Raw genomic sequence first — 21,254 nt, 5'->3', positions numbered from 1 at the left:
TTCAAAATTTCCACTCCATTTTCATATGCTTCCGGAAAAATAATTAAAGGGTTAACAGACTTCTTAAATGCTGATTTGAATAGGTTGAGATGTTAGGTTCATAAAATGGTGTTACTTGTGGGGGTATATAGTACATACCGTATATACCGGCGTATAAGACGACTTTTGAAGACAGAAAAATCTTCTGTCTTCTCTGGGGTCGTCTTATACGCCGGTAATCGTCTTATACGCCGGTAATGACGGCGTATAAGACGATCGCGGTCGGATCGCGCTGCATGGAGAGGGCTCACGGGCTGAGCCCTCTCCATAGCCGGTAAGTCTTTGCTGCATATTTCAGCAAAGGCTTACCGGTAACACCCGCGATCGGTGCTAGCACCGATCGCGGGTGTTTTCACAGCGATGGCTGCCGGCAAAGCTGCCGGCAGCCTCAAAAAGATGCGCATGGGACATACTCACCGCGCCGTCTTCTTTCTTCTGCTAGGCGCCGCCATGTTTTTCCCCGGGTCGGCGCCTAGTATGACGTCAGCAGCGGCGCGTCATACTAGGCGCCTGCCGGGGAAGATCAATGGCGGCGCCCGGCAGAAGAAAGAAGACGGCGCGGACATCGGGGGAGCATCGGGGTGAGTATATGATTATTTTTTTTTAAATGCTGGGCTGTATACTACTGGGGGCTGTGCTGTATACTACTGGGGGCAGTGCTGTATACTACTGGGGGCAGTGCTGTATACTACTGGGGGCAGTGCTGTATACTACTGGGGGCTGTGCTGTATACTACTGGGGGCTGTGCTGTATACTACTGGGGGCTGTGCTGTATACTACTGTATGCGTTGGAAAAGGGGTAGTCTTATACGGCGAATATATCTTAAACTCTATATTTTAAACAGGAAAGTAGGGGGGTCGTCTTATACACCAGGTCGTCTTATACGCCGGCATATACGGTAAGCCTTTATAGGGCACTTCCAAACTGAATTGATCACCAAAAAGTTCGCATTTTTCAAATTTCAAGAAAATCTGAGAAGTTGCTACTAAAACTTCAAACCTTCTCACATCCATAAAAATAATGGAAACGTAAAACAAATAATGGATATAAAAAGAAGACCAATGGCAAAAGGTTTCTATCAAAAAAAAATTTGTGGTATCACTTTTTGTCTAAAAATTATAACATTTGAAACTTTGAAAATAGTCATTTTTTTCAAATTTTTCCTAAATTTTTGAATTTTTACCCCCCAAAAAAGGAACGGATCACCGAAATGACACTACTAACATAAACTACAATGTCTCACGAGAAAACAATCTCAAAATCACAGAGATATCTTAAAGCGTTGAAAAGTTATTACCACAGTAAGAGACACTGGTCAAATTTCCAAAAAAAGTTGCGAGCCTTAACCTGCAAACAGGCTGCGTCCTTAAGGGGTTAAAGGAAACCTACCATTTCAAATGGTAGGTTTAAGCTGTAAACACCGAGCACCAGCTCAGGGTGAGCTCGTGCCGGTGCTTAGTTTCGTTAGTGTTAAAACCGCGGTATCGCGGTTTTAACACTTTTTAAACTTTATAGCAGAAGCCGCTTCGGAGCTGCGCGCGACCGTGCGCGCGCAACGCCTGCAGCATCTCCTATGTAGGCGCGCGCACGATCGTGCGCACGCAGCGCCAAAGCAGTTTATGCTATAAAGTTTAAAAAGTGGTAAAACCGCGATACCGCGGTTTTAACACTAATGAAACTAAGCACCGGCACCAGCTCACCCTAAGCTGGTGCTCGGTGTTTACAGCTTAAACCTACCATTTGAAATGGTAGGTTTCCTTTAAGTATTTATTTTTATATACTCACAAAAGCATAGTTCAAACAAAAGGGAGTGGAAGACAAAAGGTGCAGGACATCAAAGCCTTTAAAACGACAGCCGTTTCGTGCTAGAATGCGCTGCATCCGGTGTGTTTGTGTGTAAAAAAGAAAGTGATGGCTCGTATATATTTATGGTACCCCTGGGACTGCCTCTAAGGGCATGATGTGGCTCCGATTGGTCATTAGATAGCTTTCTCTTTGGTGAATTGGCCTGTCAATCAGTGGCTGACTAATGTGTTCATTATGCTGCAGCTGAGCAGAGTCACAGTACCTTGTCTGACATGCAAGCACACCTGGCTATGGGGCGAGTCCTCGCAGGGAAAGCAGCGCCGATCGCACCGACCAAGTCCACGCGCGCCCAGGACATGTGCGCAAAAGGCACCGCCCAGCACACGACATGGCGGGTGGGGTCACGGCCGAACATGCCTCCCCCGATGGCGCCAGCCCGGACGCAGGTGAATGTGCCCGAGTCAGGGAAGTGAGTGTGAAAGCATCAAAGCTAAAACAGCAAACATACATATATATACGAACGGCATTCTGCCTCATGTCAATCAAACAAGCTGGCCACTAACTGTGACATCGGACGATAAGCTCGTAGCGGAATGAAGAGACCACAGTGGCTAGCATGGGGAAAGTACATACGACATAGAGCCTTAAAACAATTAAAAAACGTATGCAGTGTTTAAATAATACACATTGCATAGGCACAGTAACTTATTTTACTATTATTGCCCAATGCTGATGGCATCGCTAGGTTTATCATTTTGATATCTATAGGTCCGTTTAACCCATCACACGATGGGTGGAGTAAGGGTTAATTCTTGCATTTAGGGGTATTACTATTGCACCTGTACATTCATATGAACACTACCATGTCAATTTTGTCATTTAGGCCGGCTGGTCCCAAAGCCCCTGTTCTTAGTATCCACCTGCCTTCTTTTTTTGTCTGTCACCCCCTGTTTTTAGGGGTGGTACTAGTTCTATTCCTACTGCTGATAGGCTTTTCGGATTTGAGTTATGATGCATGCGTACATGTTCTATGAGTCTGGGCGCTCCATACCCAGACTTTATAAACCTCATATGTTCAGCAAAACTGACATTTAGTTGGCGTATTGTCTTTCCTATATAATATTTTTTACAAGGGCAGAAGATTACATATATCACATGGTTGGTTTTACATGTGATGAAATGTCTGATTACAATACCTTGTCCTCCACACTTTACATGTTTGGTTTTCAAAACTTGGGAACAATGGCTGCAACTACCGTATGTGAAGCAGCCCTGTGGTAAGCTAGTTTTTAGCCAATGGTCCCTATCAGGGTTGAAACCGCTAGACACTAGTTCAGACTGTAGGGTTTTACTCCTCCTGAAGGTGGTGAGTGGGCCCCTATCTACTATTTCTTTTAAATCTTTATCTCCTTCTAAGATGTGCCAGTTCTTTTTTATGGCCGATTTTATTTGTTCGGCCTGAGGAGAGAATCTGAAAGAGAACACAAATCTTTCACAGTTTTTTTTTAGCCTTTTTTTCTATTTTCTTTTTTGGGAAGTTCAGGGTTATTAACCCCTTAACGCTGAAGCCACTTTTCACCTTCCTGACACGGCCCATTTTTAAAAATCTGACATGTGTCTTTTTAAGTGGTTATAACTTTGGAACGCTTTAACATATCCAGTTGATTTTGAGATTGTTTTTTCGTGACGCATTGTACTTCATGCTGGTGAAGAAATGTAATCAATATATTTAGTATTTATTTATGAAATAAATGGAAATTTGGCAAAAATTTTGAAAAAAACAATGTTTTCCAAATTCTAAATTTTCTACTTTTTGGAAAGTTGGTCATATCACTAAAATAACTTGATAACTAATATTTTCCACATGTCTGCTTTAACTTGGCATCATTTTTCAAACCTCTTTTCCTTTATTTAGGATGTTAGGAGGCTTATAACTTTAGGTGCAATTTTTCAGATTTTCACAAAAATCATCAAAACCTACTTTTGGAGGGTCAATTTAGTTAGAAGTGACTTTATAAGGCCCACATGACAGAAAACCCCCACAAATGACACCATTTTAGAAACTACACCCCTCAAAATATTCAAAACAACCTTTGGGAATTTTGTTAACCCTATGAGCGTTTCATGAGGGTGAAAGATAAATGAAAGTGAAATTAGAGAAATGTAATTTTATCTTACTATAGATTCATTGAACACTAAAATTTGCACCTTCACAATGGGTTAAAAAGGAAAATGCATTTTACATGTTGAGGGCAATTCCTGAGTATGCCAATACCCATTTTGTCACTGTACCCTGCTGTACGGGCACAGGGGGGCACTTGGAATGGAAAGAGCGTTGTTTTGTTTTTGCAGGGCAAATATGGCTGAAAAAGTTTTCATGTGTCAGGATGCATTTGGAGAGCCATAATGGTACCAAAACAGAGGAAAGCCCCAACAAGAGTCACCATTTTGGAAAGTACACCCCTTGGAGAGTTTAGCAACGTGTAATTTGTGTATTTTCCCCAACAGGTGTTTGATTCAATTAGGCGCCAAAAGGGAAAAAAGGTGAAAATTTTCTAAAAAAAGTCACTTTTACCCCAAATTTTTGTTAGCCACAAGGGATAAAAGATGAAACAACCCCATAAATGTGTAAAACTATTTCTCCTAAGCACAGAGCTGCACCACTTTTGCATATAAAGTGTTGTATGGGTGCACAGTAGGGCTCAGAAGGGAAAGAGGGGCTTTGGCCTTTTAGAAGCCAGATTTGACAATCATCCTTTACATGTGTCAGGATGCATTTGGAGAGCCCTAGTGGTACCAAAACAGAGGGGAACCCCAACAAGTGTCACCATTTTGGAAAGTGCACCCTTTGGAGAATTCAGCAAGGTGTAATATGTGTATTTTCCCCTACAGGTGTTTGCTTCAATTAGGTCCCTAAAAGGAAAAATATGAACATTTTCCCAAAAAAGTCACTTTTACGGCTAATTTTTGTATCCCATAAGGCATTAAAGATGAAACAACCCCAAAAAATGTGTACTAGCATTTCTCTCGAGTATAAAATTGCCCCACACATGCAAATAAAATGTTGTATGGGTACGCAGTGAAGCTCAGAAGGGAAAGAGGGGCGTTGGCCTTTTAGAAGCCAAATTTGACAGACATCCTTTACATGTGTCAGGATGCATTTAGAGAGCCGTAGTGGTACCAAAACAGAGGGGAACCCCAACAAGTGTCACCATTTTGGAAAGCACACCCCTTAGAGAATTTAGCAAGGTGTAATATGTGTATTTGTCCGTAAAGGTGTTTGATTTAATTAGGGCTTAAATAGATAAAAGGTGAACATTTTCTTATAAAGGTAATTTTACTCCTAATTTTATATAGCCACAAGGGATAAAAAAATGTAATAACCCCCCAAAATGTGTAAACCTATTTCTCTCAAGTGTAGAAGTACCCCACATGTGTATATAAAATGTTGTATTTTATATACAGTAAAAGGAAAGGGGAATGTTTGCCTTTTAGAAGCCAAATTTGACAGAAATGTTTGACATGCATTAGATGAACCCTAGTGGTATAAAACAGAGAAGAATCCGAAAAGTGACCCTAATTTTTGAACGCACACCCCTTAGAGAATTTTGCAATGTGTAATATATGTATTTGCCCCTACAGGTGAATGATCCAATTAGGCCTGAATCATTAAAAAGGTGAAAATTTTCCTATAAATGTCACTTTACCCCTAATTTATGTAAGCCACAAGGGATAATATATTAAATAACCCCAAAAAAGGTGTAAAACTATTTCTCCCGAGTGTAGAAGTACCCCACATGTGCATATAAAATACTTTATGGGCGCACAGTAGAGGAAAAGAGGGATGTTTGTCTTTTAGAGGCCAAATTTGCAAGAAATCCTTCACATGTGTCAGGATACATTTGGAGAGACGTAGTGGTACCAGAACAGAGGAAAACCCGAAAAGTGACCCTAATTGTTGAATGTACACCCCTAGGGGAATATAGCAAGGTGTAATATGTGGTGTAGTGTAATACACGTGGTGAAATGAGCATTTTGAACATACAGGTGGTTTCCAAATATAATATGCAATGGAGTCCAAGATGGAAATTTCAATTATTTCTGGAAAGTTCAGTGCCCGTTATGTGGCGCCCCTTATGAAATAATGGAGGGATATAGGGAGCAATGGGAAATAACAGTTGTTACAATTATTCATTTTACCGAAATTAATTCACAATAGGTTGGGCGTGAATTGTGAATGTCTAGTGTATAAGGAGGTAGTATATATCAAGGGACCAACTAAACTTTTGTTACTCTGGAGGTGTCATGAGTCTCTTAGTATATAGTGTCCATCCTAACTTCTCTTTTGGAACAGACTCTTTATTGAGTCCTACCATTAGAAGCAGCAGAATTCACCGGGAAAATGCTGTCCTGGCAAAACACAGGAACATCTAAACCAGAGGTACTGGGGCCCCGTCCTTCTTGTCCCAATATTAGTTTCCTAATATCTTCCTCTTGAAAACGGAGATATGATACGGCAGGACATGCACATTGGAACAGCTCGTAAGAGTTGTACAGCATAATCTGTACAATGTGCACGGCCAGCGCTTTTGTACCATATCTTCGTTTTCTGTAGGGAAATTATTGCCAAGTGTTGATCTTATTCACCCTAGCGATGCCCATTGTGACGAATATTGCTGCTTTTGGCTGGACCAAATCGACCAGCCAATAGCGGCAAACATGGACAGAGGGGGGGCAACAAAACCCCTCTGGACCGCAAGGCACAATTGGTGGCTGTCAGGAACAGCCGCCACCCTGCCCTGATCACTGTGTCTACAGACATGGTGACCGGTATTACTGACGTCATAAGTAAATTCACTGCTATTGGCTCATCTGAATTGATGAGCCAATAGCAGCGATAATAAACTGGGGGTGTGTGGGGGGGGCATAACCCTTCTGGTCCATGGGGCAGGATGGATGGCTGTCAGGAACAGCCGCCGTCTTACCCCTATCAGTGAACAGCCGCCGTCTTACCCTGACCGGTGTTGGCAAGTCACTACCCGCCGCACCGTTCTATAACAACGCTCGTTGGCAATAGGCTATACAATCTTTATTTATTTTTTTTAAGCAATTTAGACAAATAAGGGCTTATTTTTTGCGAGACGAGATGCACTGTAAAAAAACCTTAATTTTAGTGGGTTTTTAGCTTATTGAAGCAATTTTATTAACTTTTTACGTGTGGAGGAAAATAAAATCATCAATTCTTGTTTTGGATTTTTAGCATTTTTTTGGGGGGGTGTTCACTGTAGCATAACAATAATATATTATCTTTATTCTACGGATCACTACGATTACGGCGATGCCTCATTTATATAGTTTTATTTTTATTTGTCCAATTTTATTGAAGGAAAACTAGAATAGAAAAAAATTGCATTTGTTTTAGTATTGCCATTTTTATAGCGGCATAATTATAGTATTTTTTGGTTTACGGAGCTGGTTGTAAGCTTATTTTTTGCGTGACAAGTTGCTCTTTTTATTGGTATCATTTTGGTGCTTGTAACTTTTTCGGATCACTTTTTAGAACATTTTTTGTAAAGCAATTTGATAAAAAGTTTTAATTTTTGGCAAGTTTTTGGGGTTTTTTTTTTACCACGTTCACCGAGCGGGTCCAATTATGATTAGGATTTATTGTACAGATTGTTACGGACGCAGCGATACCAAATAAGTGGGGTTTTTTCGTGATTTTGTGTTTTTTATACTTTATTACTTGTGTAAAGGGAAATGTGATGTTTGGGGGGACTTTCACTTTCTTTTATTATTTATTTTTATTGTAAAAAACCTTTATTTATTTTTACTTTTTTTACTGTTACTGACATCTAAGCTTGAACAAGTGATCTTCTGATCACTTGTTCAAGCTTTTTTACAGGTTACACAGTGCAATACAGATGTATTGCACTGTGTAATGTAAGACACTGAGCATGCTGCGCATGCCCAGTGTCTTACAGCCGGGTCCTGCCAGGAGGCACGGACCCGGCTTCCGGAGGGAGATCTTGCAGCCCCAGGCACCGGCAGTCCCGGGGCTGCGATCGGAGGAGCGGACCCCCCCGGTAAGCGCCGCGGGGGGGTCCGATTCAACTTTACTGAACTTTAAATGCCTCTAACATGCTGCGGTCAGCGCGACCGCGGCGTGTTAGGGGTTAACACCCGCGATTGGAGAAATCTCCGATCGCGGGTGTTAGAGGCGGGTGTCAGCTATAATATATAGCCGACACCCGCAGCTTCTGGCGCCGGCTCCGTTCAGGAGCCGGCGCCAGAAGCTTGACGTAATAGTACTGCATTTTGCGGGAACGCACCTCCCGCGATGCAGTACTTTTACGTCAAATGTCGGGAAGGGGTTAAGGGCTCTTTCATACGCTTCTTGTATAAGCATGTCTGGATAGCCTCTAGTTTTTAGCCTTACTTTCAGGTCTTCTGCTTGTTTAAAGGGGTTGTCCGAGTCCCGGTGCCCTCCCGTATCCAGCGCTGCTGTCGCTCCGGTCCGGGCGCCATGTAAACAAACATGGCCGCCGGAGCAGCGCTGGACTCAGTTCCGGCCGGACCCGACAACCTTCCGGCCCCCATACACAATGTTGTGTATAGGGACGGATAGGCGTGCCCGGCCACGGCCGGCCGGAAGCTGAATCCAGCGCTGCTCCGGCGGCCATGTTTGTTTACATGGCGCCCGGACCGGAGCGACAGCAGCGCTGGATACGGGAGGGCACCGGGAGGTAAGTACATCTTTATTTTTTTTAAGCAGCCCTGTCCCGGCCACTTTTAGCTTTTTTTAAAGAACTCGGACAACCCCTTTAAGAAATCCTTCATGAGTGCTGTTTATGTGTTTGAGCCTAACGAATTGGCCATAGGGTAGTGCCTTTTTTATATGGTGGGGATGGTAGCTCTGGTAGTGAAGTAGAGCATTTTCTGACGTTGCTTTTCTAAAAACTTTTGTTTCTAGAGTGTCTCCCTTCACTTGTACTAATACGTCCAGGAATTCAAGTATTTCTCCTCCTATATTATGAGTGAATAGCATGTTCATGTCATTTGTTTTATTCAAAAAAATCGACCATTTCTTCAAGTTTTTTTGTCTGGTCCCCTCCAGGGCCAGAAAGAGGTTGGCGTATGTACATGAAACAGGCGTCCCCCATCGCCGTATCCTCTCTCTGGCCGTACCAGATATCATTATGTTTAAAGGCATTATGGGGCAGATTTACTTACACGGTCCATTCGCGATCCAGCGGCGCGTTCTCTGCGCTGGATTCGGGTCCGGGCGGGATTCATTAAGGTAGTTCCTCCGCCGTCCACCAGGTGGCGCTATTGCAATGGAAAGCATCGGAACACGCTGGAGTTCACCGAGCCGGGCTGAGTGAAGGTAAGTGCAAGCTCCGCGACAGATTTTTTATTTTTTTTAAATGTGGTGGTTTTTCTGAATCCGTCGGGTTTTCGTTCGGCCACGCCCCCCGATTTCCGTCGCGTGCATGCCAGCGCCGATGCGCCACAATCCGATCGCGTGCGCCAAAATCCCGGGGAAATTCAGGGGAAATCGGCGCAAATCGGAAATATTCGGGTAACACGTCGGGAAACCGGGAACCAGGCCCTTAGTAAATGACCCCCTATGTGTCAGGGCGTAGGTTAAAGCTTTGCATATGAAGTCTCTATATTCTTCGCTTTTCTCAGTGTGCGTAAGTAATTTACGTATAGCAGCAACTCCTGCATCGTAGGGGATCCTTGTGTACGGGCTTTCCACATCGATAGACATCAGCCTGTCACCTGGCTGCCAATGTGTGTCCCTGAGTATTTTTAAAAAATGATTGGTATCTTTTATATACGAGGGTATATTGTTAAGTGCAGGCCTAAGTAGCCAATCGATGTATTGTGACAAAGGTTCCGTTATGGAACCTATTGCTGCCACTATTGGACGACCAGGTGGATTGTGTACACTCTTATGTATCTTTGGCACAAAATACCAATTTGGTTTTTTTGGGTCTGTTGGGAGAAGTTTTTCTGCTGTCCTCTTCCTCTTGGAGATAATCCCATTCTCTACTTTCGTTCGGAAGAAGGTTCTAAGCTGGGACGCGTATTTTTCAGTGGGGTCATTTTTTAATATTTCATAAGTGTTCGTGTCTCCTAGAAGTCTTTCTGCTTCCTGTAAGTAATATTCCCTAGTCATGAGCACTCTGCCTCCCCCCTTATCCGCTTTCTTTATTATTGTTTCTTTATCCTCTCTCAAGGTCTTTAAAGCTTTTTTTCTCTTTTGTTGTGAGATTAGGTGTGTCATCTCTATACATAAGAGCTTTGACTTCACTAATGACCTGTTTCCTAAAAGGATCTATCTGTGTTATTTGGGGGTTAAAAAAGGATTTTATTCCCCCCCACAAAAGGCTCATTATTGATATCATTTCCCATTGCAGCAGTAGATTCGTCGGCCAAAAAAAGCAGGCATTCCTGTTCTACTGGTGATAATCCCTGTTCTATAAAAGAACCACAGGGGGCCGATTTTCGCGTGAGTCTCGGCCTCCTTTGGTTCATATATTTCTTGTTTAGGATTCTGTGCAAAAAAATTTTTGAGCGCCATTTTTCTTACGCCTTTAACCCCATAGCGCAATAAGACGTACCCTTACGTCTTGCTGCGCACGGGGGAGTATACAAAGGGCTCTTCATATTCACCGGGCATTTGCTTCATAATGAAGCAAACGCCCGTCGCTAACACCCGCGATCGGTGCTTGTACCGATCGCGGGTGATAACCCTTTGATCGTCGCCGGCGGCATTAAAAAGCCGGCGGCACGTGGGCGCCGCCATCTTGGCTCTGATCGTCACTCCCCGCGACGTCACCGGGGAGCGGCGATCCGTTGTCATGACAGCCTATCTATTACAATGTGCGATCTGCACATTGTAATAGATGGTATGCAAAATCCCTATATACTGCCATACTGTAGTATGGCAGTGTATGGTAGGATCAATCAGACAACCTAGGGTTAAAGTACCCTAGGGAGTCTGAAAAATAGTAAAAAAAAAATAAATGTAAAAAAATTAAAAATTATATAAAAAAAACAAATATTCAAATCACCCCCCTTTCCCTAGAACTGATATAAATATAAATAAACAGTAAAAATCCTAAACACATTAGGTATCGCCGCGTCCGAAAATGCCCGATCTATCAAAATATAATAACCGTTTTTCACTGCGTTTCCCCCCGTAGCGGAAAACAGCGCCCGAAGTAGCAAATTGCATTTTTTAGCCATTTTAAAAAATAGAAAAAATTCTATAAAAAGTGATCAAAAGGTCGCACAGTCCTACAAATAAAAGCGTTGAAAACGTCATCAGGAGTCGCAAAAAATGACACCATCCACAGCTCTGTACACTAAAGTATGAAAAAGTTATTAGCGCAAGAACACTGTAAAATGAAGAATTTTTTTTCTGTACAGGAGGTTTTAATTTTTGTAAATGTATGAAAACATTATAAAACCTATACAAATTTGGTATCCCTGTGATCGTATTGACCCAATGAATGAAGTAGATCTGTCATTTGGGGAGCACAGTGAAAGCTGTAAAAACCAAGCCACAAGAAATGGCGCATCATTTTCACTGCATTTAGAATTTTTTTCCCGCTTCCCAGTACACGGCATACGCAGAAAATAAGACATCACACAGCTCTGTACATGGAAAAATAAAAAAGTTATAGATTTTTGAAGGTGGGGAGTGAAAAATAAAAACGCAAAAACGAAAAAGGGCCTGGTCCTTAAGGGGTTAAAAAAAAGTATATTTCAAAGTCGGTACAGTCAAAGGGTTGTGTTAGACAAAAATTAAGTCCTTTTTGTAATAACTGTATTTGGTCCGTATTCAGTTCTGTTCCCGTTAAATTCGTTACTAAAACGTCTTCCTTTATTTCTTCCAAGACTTGCTTCCTCTTCTGACTTCTTTTTTTCCTTTGGCTTCCTTGGTCTTACTCTCCCCTTGTTGGTCTCGTAGTCCTTCTTGTCTCTCACAAATTTGTCTTTTTTTCTTTCTTTTATTTCCGCCTGTATTGGTACTAAATGCTTCTCCAGGCTTTTTGCAAATATTTCAACTTGCTGGGGGGTGTATCTCTTGCGTAATTCTATTTTTGCTTTATTTAGGTCTGATATAACTGTTTCATACTCTTTTTTTCATTTTGAGCCCGTATATTCAGTAGACTATTGTTGAAAACAGTTTTTTTGCATAATTACAATAAATTAAAGTTATAGTTGTAAGGTTGTGTTACAATAAATATTTTATGTTCTACCTACATAACTTGGTTACTGTGTCATGATGGTGATAAACATCCTTATTATTACTGTAAATTGATTACATGTATGTGGGAGACAGAATTAGGGAAATTGAGGAGTTGGAGGTTTGGCTTACTGACTCCACAGCCCTGGTTGCATATACAGTTCATGATACAAGGGCAACAGGGGGATAGTTTGTGAACAGCATTTCTAGATACCAGAATCTTAAAATCTACTGCTGATTTTCTGTGACCAACCTGTGGGTATTTTAAAGTATTGTTTAAGGTCTATGGCACTATCAGATACCACAAAAAGACCCTTGAGGTAAAAGCTGTGGTCTGTGAGAAAAGGGGTAGGGCAGGTACATTATTGCAAGAAAAAGAAAGTTTGCCAAGTAGAACTCTTCAGATAAGAAAATCACTGAAACGTGGATTCCTGTTCCGCTCCTGTTGTGCTCGATAGAAGTCAGTTTAGGCAGTCTGAAACCTTCCCTTACACTGAAGACTAACTTGCAAAGTTGTAATTTGGTCATTGAACTTTGCAGCAAAATCATCTAGATGATAATGCCTGACAAAGGTTTCAACCTTTGAGTGTAGGGAGCTTCTTCATGTAGCAACTACCCAAATTATAATTTCTGAAAAACATGCAAGTTTGTTCTATCAAACATTCTGCATGTGTGCCGGATTAACAGCTACCACACATCCTACCACATGAGCTCCAGGAGACAGAGGGTAATCACAGAACCCAGCTTCCTCTTCTTATACAGACGGAGGCCAGTACACTCTTGTGTTGTGCTCCACCCCCTCCTCTTTTTTCAGCAACACAACTTGTATTGACAAGGTCGCGAAAACCGCCAATTCTCTCCTCTCTCAGACACTCCAAATTATTTCCTGACACACAACTTTTTATATTCATAGAAAGAGGCGTGGTTACATACATTAGAATCATTACAATTGGTGATAGCTATGCATATATGTCTGGCCCCCGACCCCTGCTGATTGGTCCTCAAAACTAGGCCTTGGTTGCTATGCCAGGGGAATTTCCAATCATAGTTGTCTACAATAAAATCCGACCGCTAGTCTGGATAGCTGGTGCTATTCTTAACAAACATCTGCTTTTTGATCATAAGGAGTTTCGCTGACAGTTGCATGTCTCGTTAAAACTGGTTTAAGGGAAAAGCTCTGTATTTCATAACAAACAGAGAACAAAAATATAAGGCAAAGGGCACATGTATACAATCATAAAGCATGTAATTATTATAGACATATAATCATTATTTTGAGAGGCAGTTTTCTCTGACTTGTGGATAACTCATAGATGACAAATATAAGATTACCACAGTTACAGTGCCTGCATCTATGAGTAAAGCATATTATAGTGGAATAATAAAAATACAAATTAGCACAATTTATTTGAAATGTGTTATTTTATTTAAAATCTACAAATTTTTTCAACATTCTTCATTTAAAGGATCAATAAATTCACCTAAAATCCACCATTTATTCTACTGCCTTGATTAGACCTCAAAACCTCAACTCCCCTTTAAATGTTTGGTAAAATACCAAATGCCTACTTGTCCAAATAAATTAGGTACTTGTTGAAAAATCCATAAATTTCTGCTAGAATCTACTGGAAATTGTATGCATATTTTAAAAAGAAAAGAAATCTACCATCAAAATCCATCATGATAAACCAGGAGCAGTTACTTATAGATTCAGACACTTTGCCTGTGGTTATCTTCTTATATGTGTTATCCGTTGTCCCCTTCCTTCTAAAATCAACTTTTATAATTATGCTAATGATCCAGTAGGGGTAAGGGAGACATAACCAGAGCCCTTCGGTGCTGTAGCTTCACAGGTTGATAGACTGCCCCTCCCCCTAAGCAATAAGCCCTCCCTCTGACTACTGTAATCGCACACATTGTGAGGAAAGAGAGTCTACCGACACAGTGTAACAGCCAGTGAAACTACATCACAGAGGGGCTCTGGTAATGCCGCCAAAAGCCCTCCTGGTTCGTTAGCATAATTTAAAAAGTTGATTATAGAAGGAAGCCATGGGAAATAAATTTGAGAAAATTGCCAGTTACAGTGCCTGGATCTATGAGTAAGTGTCACTGGTTTATCATGACAGGTTTTGATGGTAGATTTCTTTTTTCTTTTAAGGAAAACGTATCACCAAGTACTACATGCTAAATTACATACAGAAATTTTTAGATGTTAACCCCAAGTCAATTCAATGTTTTTTTTCTAAAATTAATCCACCTGTACATGGTCGGGATAAATATATACTCAATTCACCTTTTGCTCACCAGAGGGGTGCCAACTCTGTAGCTAATCATGCAGCACGCCCCCACCACCCCTTACCCATAGAACATAAAAACTTATTTCCCCTTAGTGAACCACAATGAATTCACAAATAAACTTCCTGTTTTTTTTCGTTGGATTTTTTTAAAATAAAGAAAAACAGTAGATTGGACGGTGACCCAGTGGCACTCACATCAGGCAAGTCACATAGGAATGTGTACTATAACTGTACGATATTGTACTTTTAATGAAAAAGATTTTTTTTTTCTGTTACTAGGCAACAGTGGGCACATAAGCTTTGAGGTGTTTACTAGAACTTGGAAATGCACTGAGGTAATAAGTGAATGAACCTTAAGACACAAAGGTCCCCTGAATGTAACAAGGGTTTGAGCAGTTTAGTTTGCAAATATCTCCCCCATGGGTATCCAGAGGTTTTTACACTGGGTGGCATGATATAGGAACTCTTCACCTTCTCCCTGCTGGGGGTTCTCCCAGTCTCTGGTGAGCCCGTAGTTAACCCAGGTTCGCTTACAATTTTCAGCAGATGACCACTCAATAAACTTTGATCCCTGTTGAAAGTAAAAAGAAATGACTTACAAAGTTCCACTGATATCTGACTCTGATGACTCTTGTCAGAAAACTGTTTGAATTGATGAATCTTTAGAGTTAAGACAAGAGACACAAATACATAATGGCTGTGCTTTACAAAACATGTTAACTGTACTGAACAGATTGATAAAATGGCTTTGTAGGTAAAGAATTTTTATAACTTTCCTATTATTCTTTCACATTTCTCTGCCCATCCTGCAACGTAATGTAATGGAAAGTCACAGCTCAAGTGTAAACTAGCCTCATCGTTCCAATCAGCCCTTAGAATAGTTTTCCATATATTTCCATTTGCCGCCCCCACCGCCGCCCTCCCATTTGCCGCCCCCACCGCCGCCCTCCCATTTGCCGCCCCCACCGCCGCCCTCCCATTTGCCGCCCCCACCGCCGCCCTCCCATTTGCCGCCCCCACCGCCGCCCTCCCATTTGCCGCCCCCACCGCCGCCCTCCCATTTGCCGCCCTCACCGCCGCCCTCCCATTTGCCGCCCTCACCGCCGCCCTCCCATTTGCCGCCCTCACCGCTGCCCTCCCATTTGCCGCCCCCACCTGCCGCTTCCGCAGCTGCCCTCCCATTTGTCATTGCCAGCCCTGTTCTCTTTTTGCTGTTTCCACCTCTGCCCTCATTTTGATGCTCCTTCACCTTCTGCAGTGCACTCAATGTGTAGGCAGCGGGACACAATCAGTCTGCGATTCTGGAGTTTGACTCCCGTGGCATAGGCTATTGGTGTGCAAATAACTATAAACCAAAGTAATAACATATTTACTGATACAATGTTTTTTTAATTTTCTGATTGTATATTATTTTATTCTTTTTTTAATTTACATAATTATGGAGGCAGCCATCTTGACTGAGCTGTTCTTAAAGGCAGTCTACCATATATAGAAGTTTTGACCATATAAAGCTGCAGATAGTGTTAGTTCGCAGTCCTGGAGAGCTGTGTAACCGAACCTCTGTGTATGTTGTCACTAGCAGCAGGTCTGTGAAAATGCATTTATATTTTCAGATCGTAGCTGTACTTGGAGCACTGAAGTGCTCACAAACTGCTGTGTTCATCGATCACTGCATTAAACTGCTCCCCAGCCCATCATTCCTGCTGTAACCAGAAGTCTGGTACAGCTACAGAGTGTTCAGCTGCGATCCTGGTATATAAATCCATTTTTCACAGTCCTGCTGCTACCAACAAACACAAAGTTATGCTTCTACAGATCTTCAGGGACCCTACCTAACACTGTTGCAGCTACATATGGTCAAAACTGCTTGTAGACTCAGTGCTTCTCCTCTTACCCCAATTCTGAACCGCTTCAGAGAATGCTGTATTCACAGTGTTGTCCCTGTTATTCAGCTCAGGTTGATTAGTCCTGTTTATACACTTCAGGAAGCTGAGTGTAATGTGTTTACCAGTCTGCATCCAGCAGAAGCATCTGAGCAGGAAGCTCAGTGAAACACAGCAGCCAGTATGCACCCAGCTTTCCCAAGGTCCTGAATTTTAGAATTGTTTTTTGAGCAAAACCACTCAGTTCAGGGATTAAACAAGTTATGTTTCTGCATCAGTGTAACTACAGCATTCTCAATGTATGTATGGTTCGCAATGCATAAAAGCAAATGGTAGATTTCCTTCCACAGCATGGCATGATATATTTTACAGGAAACATGTGAACCATAGGAAGCTGTAACTGGAGATTTTTTATAGCTTGGCTGATCTATACAAAGTAGTCATTGTCTAGGAAAATATCATTGCTAGTGTAAATACAAGATTATTAAACAAAAGAAAAAAAAGAGAAAGCATCTCACCTCTTCAGAACCGAAGTACCACATAGCTTGTACATCTTGGTGTTCCACAAGGTATTTGGACAAATGGTCCCTTCCACCGGTAAGTATGTTTACTACCCCTCCTAGGAGGTCTGAAGTGTCAAATACCTGTAAAAAAAAACATGACAGCCTACTATCAGCCAAAAATGTAAATTCAATAAAGAGTAACACATGACTACTGGCTGAGAATCTGCAGTCGGGAAATGAACAGTATTGAGCAGGTCATTTTTTTTCCTATTAAATGGGTTTTCCCACAAAGGCAAGTTAGACCCTATCTACGGGATAGGGTTTAACTTGCTGATCAGTGGGGGAGTGCTGAGACCCCCACAGATCATGGAAACAAAGGGTCCGACCGCTACTCAGACTAATGGAGCAGACAGGCGCGCTTGACCGCTCTGCTCCATTAATCTCTATGGAGCTTCCGGAAGTTACCGAGCACTGAGACCCCCACTGATCAGTAAGTTAAACCCTATTCACGGGATAGGGCCTAACTTGCCTTCGTAGGAAACCCCCATTCTTTTTTTTTTATTTTTATTTTTTTTTTTACTTTTATTGTTTTTACAAAATGTAAACAAACACTTGAGCACATATATATAACCATGAAATCATTTACATCTCATACATGTTCAGAATCGCATATTCAAAACAACCATCAGTGCCATTAAATAATAACCCCCAGGTAATGTTGCCCCCCCCCCCCCCCCCCACGAGAAGGGCAGAAAAAAAAAAGGAAACCCACAGAATAAATAATCAGAATATTAAAGGTACCAAATTCCAGTTTTTATTTCTATTTCCATTTTTCTCAGGTTCTAGCCAATTTCTTCATCGTACCCTTTTTTTCCCGTTTACATTTTTTCATATTTTTTCAAGATAAGTTCAACCACCTCTGAACCTTCAAAGTCTTAGCACTATTACTACCCCATTCTCTTACTATAAGTACCTTGGCCAACATTAACAGTGTAAGAATAACTGACTGATGAACAGTTCTACTCTCAGAGATGCTGATTCTTCTAATGATCATAATTGATGGATTAAGAGAAAGATCATCTGTTGAAACATTTAATTCCAGAACTTAGATTTCTGGGCAGTGCATAAGACGTGTAAAAAAATCAGCCTCTCACTCTCTCCACATCTGTTACATTTAGACGATTCCCTAACTTTCATCTGATATAAATCAATAGGGGAGTTATACAACATATAAAGAATCTTTACCTGAATCAGTCTATGATTTTCATTTATTGATCCTTCCCATACATTTCTGTAGATCTCTCCCTACTCCTCCCCTGATATCACTCCTGCGCTTTGTGTAACACCCCTACAGAGTGACTCCTAACCAAAAACTTATCAAGGTATAGAATTTTTGCAAAACACCAGTAAAAGAAATTATGTGATATTTATGTGATTGCATTTATACATTTTTTCTCACTTTAATTTCATTAATCGCATGTACCAATTGAAAATATCTCAGAAAATCTCTCACCTATTGCAAATTTTTCTTTCATAGAGTCAAAACTTACTACCCTTCCATTTTCTAATATCTGAGAAAAATAACAAATTCATTTTATTGGGGGAAAAAAGGATCTGGTAATCTACTCAATTCAGGGAAGTTATAATTGTGCCAGAGTGAGCTGCATTCTAATATACCATTAATGTGTAACATTCTTAACCTCTTTCCATCCCTTAAACATGAACCCTTTCATAGTAACTTTCTTACCCTCTTTGTGATCTATATTTCTTTCCAGTGCTTCAAATACTGAACCCGAGTGATTATCTCTTATTAAAAGTGCCATTACAGGGTCAGCCACATCCTTCCAGACCACTATCCTCGATAGCTGAGCTGCAAGATAATAACCAAAAAGAAAGGGCATCCCTATTCCTCCCTCTGCAGTGGATTTATACCAATACCTAAGCTTTATTTTTACGCTTTTTCTGCCCCAACGATTCTCCTCCACACTAATAAAGCTCCCTATCCCTTTCCTGTCATGTGTATTGAGAAGGCAGGGGATAGAGTGGGATGATGTGGAGATGAGGAAAATGCAGGAGACTGAGCAATGGCCGTGAAACCTGTCACTACCAGCTAAACATGACAGGGCATCTACCACCAGGATCATTGACTATATGCAAATGCTGTGGCAACCATGTTGGTTCAGTATACCTTCAATTTTGAATAAATCCCCAACAGTGTCACCAGCAAAGCACCCCCACAACATCACACCTCCTCCTCCATGCGTCATGGTGGGAACCAGGCATGTACAGTCCATTCGTTCACCATTTCTGCGTCCCACAAAGACACGGTGGTTGGAAACAAAGATCTCAAATTTATTCTCATCAGAGCAAAGCTCTAATATCCAATGGTCTAATGTCCATTCCTTGTGTTTTTAGCCCACACAAGTCTCTTCTGCTTGTTGCCTGTCCCTAGCAGTGGTTTCCTAGCAGATATTTTACCATGAAGGCCGCTGCACACCGTCTCCTCTTACCAGTTGTTGTAGAGATGTGTCTGCTGCTAGAACTCTGTGTCGCATTGATCCAGTCTCTCATCTGAGCTGCTGTTAACTTACGATTTCGGAGGCTGGTGACTCTGATGAAATTATCCTCCGCAGCAGAGAGGACTTTTGTCTTCCTTTCCTGGGGCAGTCCTCACGTGAGCCAGTTTCTTTGTAGCACTCAATGCTTTTTGCAACTGCACTTGGAGACACTTTCAAAGTTTTCCCAATTTCTCGGACTGACTGACTGAATTTGAGTAATGATGCCCTCCCCCTTTTTCCTTTAATTAGCTGCTTTTTTCTAGCCATAATACAAATTCTAACAGACTATTCAGTAGGACTATCAGCTGTGTATCCACCTGACTTCTGCACAACACAGCCGATTGTCTCATCCTACTTATTAAACCTGACAGAGCACCTGTGATGTAAAAACCTTTTCTAGTAACTACCTCTTGAAGCTCATCAAGAGAATGCCAAGAGTGTGCAAATCAAAGCAAATGGTGGCTACTTTAAAGAACCTAGAATATAAGACATTTTCAGATGTTTCACACTTTATTGTTAACTATATAATTCCACGTGTCATAGTTTTGATGCCTTCAGTGTGACTCTACAATTTTTATAGTCATGAATATACAGAAAACTCTTTGAATAAGAAGGTGTGTCTGAACTTTTGGTCTGTACTGTAAAACCCCAAAATTATTGGGATCCAGGCCAATGTGGTAAATGGAAATTAAATGTTTGTACCTGGTAAAAGTCCAGTGATGGCAAGGGGAATTTTTCACTTGGTATAACCACCACTGCATTCCCTCGAACAATTGCTGGAGCAAATAGACTCACAAAACCGAGGAGAGGATTTTCATCAGGGCAGGCGATGCCTATTACTCCAACAGGTTCTCGAATAAGAACAGTAGCCCCATAAAGCAAAGTTTCCTTAAAGGGGTAGAAAATTAAATGCAGTTATGTACAGTCCATAATATTTTCTTATTTATCCACAATCTTAATACAGGAAGCCCCCAAGTTACGTAGAAGATAGGTTCCGTAGGTTTGTTCTTAAGTTGAATATGTAAGTCGGAACTGTAAATTTTGTAATTTTAACCCCAGACAAAATTTTGGTCTCTGTGACAATTGGATTTTAAAAATGTTAGATTGTCATAAGAACCAGGATTAACGATAAATCTTAATTGTAAACACCTTTAATAACTGTTATAGCGGTTTATTGTAGCCCAAGGCTAAAGTACAGTAAATTACCAATTACCACAGGTCCGTTTGTAACTAGGTGTCATCTGTAAGTCAAGTGTTTTAAGTAGAGGACCACCTGTGATGCTGGTATATGGCCCATGACGCTTAATAACAGATCTTGAAATAAATATCTAATGTGCAACTTCTCCTTGCCATCATGTTTGTTGGCAAGTCACTAAGGTCCCTGTTAACCCCTTCGCGTCACGTTTTTTAGTTCATTTTTCACTTTCCACCTTCAAAAACATTTAACTTTTCATTTTTCTTTTTTGTGAAACAGCTTTATTGTGAGTTTCCAGGTACAATACATAGCAATTATGCAGTATTCATTTTTCTTTGTACAGAGCTATGTGAGGGCTTTCTGCATAACAAATTTTACTTCTCACTGAAATTATTTATTACTCCATGCCGTGTACTGGGGAGCTGGAAAAAAAATTCCAAATGTGGTGAAAATGGCAAAAAAAAAAAAAAAAAAAAAAAAAAAAAAAAAAGCATTTACTGCACTTTCTTGTGGGCTCAGTTTTTACAACTTTCACTGTGCGCTCTAAATGATACATCTACTTTATTCTTTGGTTAAGATTACGGTGATACCAAATTTATATAGGTTTTATTGTGTTGTAATACATTTCCAAGAATTAAAACAATGTGTACAGAAAAATATTAGTTTTGCCATATTTTGATGCTTATAACTTTTTCATAGTTCGGTGTA

General features: G+C 41.1%; 2 protein-coding genes across 4 annotated transcripts in view; both read right to left on the bottom strand.

Moving 5' to 3' along the window:
- The window catches only part of FLT3LG (fms related receptor tyrosine kinase 3 ligand), a 152,573-nt gene extending 150,643 nt beyond the window's left edge, over positions 1-1,930 (bottom strand). For 2 of the 3 annotated variants that reach the window (XM_072110193.1, XM_072110195.1), the window contains exon 1: positions 1,826-1,924. In XM_072110193.1, coding sequence (XP_071966294.1) covers positions 1,826-1,921 — 96 coding nt within the window. In that variant the 5' untranslated portion in view covers positions 1,922-1,924. Of the gene's footprint in view, positions 1-1,825 lie in introns of all 3 variants that reach the window. The other variant, XM_072110199.1, reaches the window with a different exon arrangement.
- Positions 1,931-13,513: 11,583 nt separating this feature from the next.
- ALDH16A1 (aldehyde dehydrogenase 16 family member A1) overlaps positions 13,514-21,254 on the bottom strand; it is a 56,468-nt gene continuing 48,727 nt past the window's right edge. Inside the window, exons 15-17 of the mRNA XM_072156890.1 lie at positions 20,054-20,239; positions 16,809-16,934; positions 13,514-14,978 (exon numbers count right to left, since the gene is read on the bottom strand). Coding sequence (XP_072012991.1) covers positions 14,805-14,978; positions 16,809-16,934; positions 20,054-20,239 — 486 coding nt within the window. The 3' untranslated portion in view covers positions 13,514-14,804. The remainder of the gene's footprint in view (positions 14,979-16,808; positions 16,935-20,053; positions 20,240-21,254) is intronic.

Source organism: Engystomops pustulosus, chromosome 6 (assembly GCF_040894005.1).
Source record: "Engystomops pustulosus chromosome 6, aEngPut4.maternal, whole genome shotgun sequence".
Classification (NCBI taxonomy): domain Eukaryota; kingdom Metazoa; phylum Chordata; class Amphibia; order Anura; family Leptodactylidae; genus Engystomops; species Engystomops pustulosus.
This window is presented reverse-complemented; position numbering and strand designations above follow the sequence as displayed.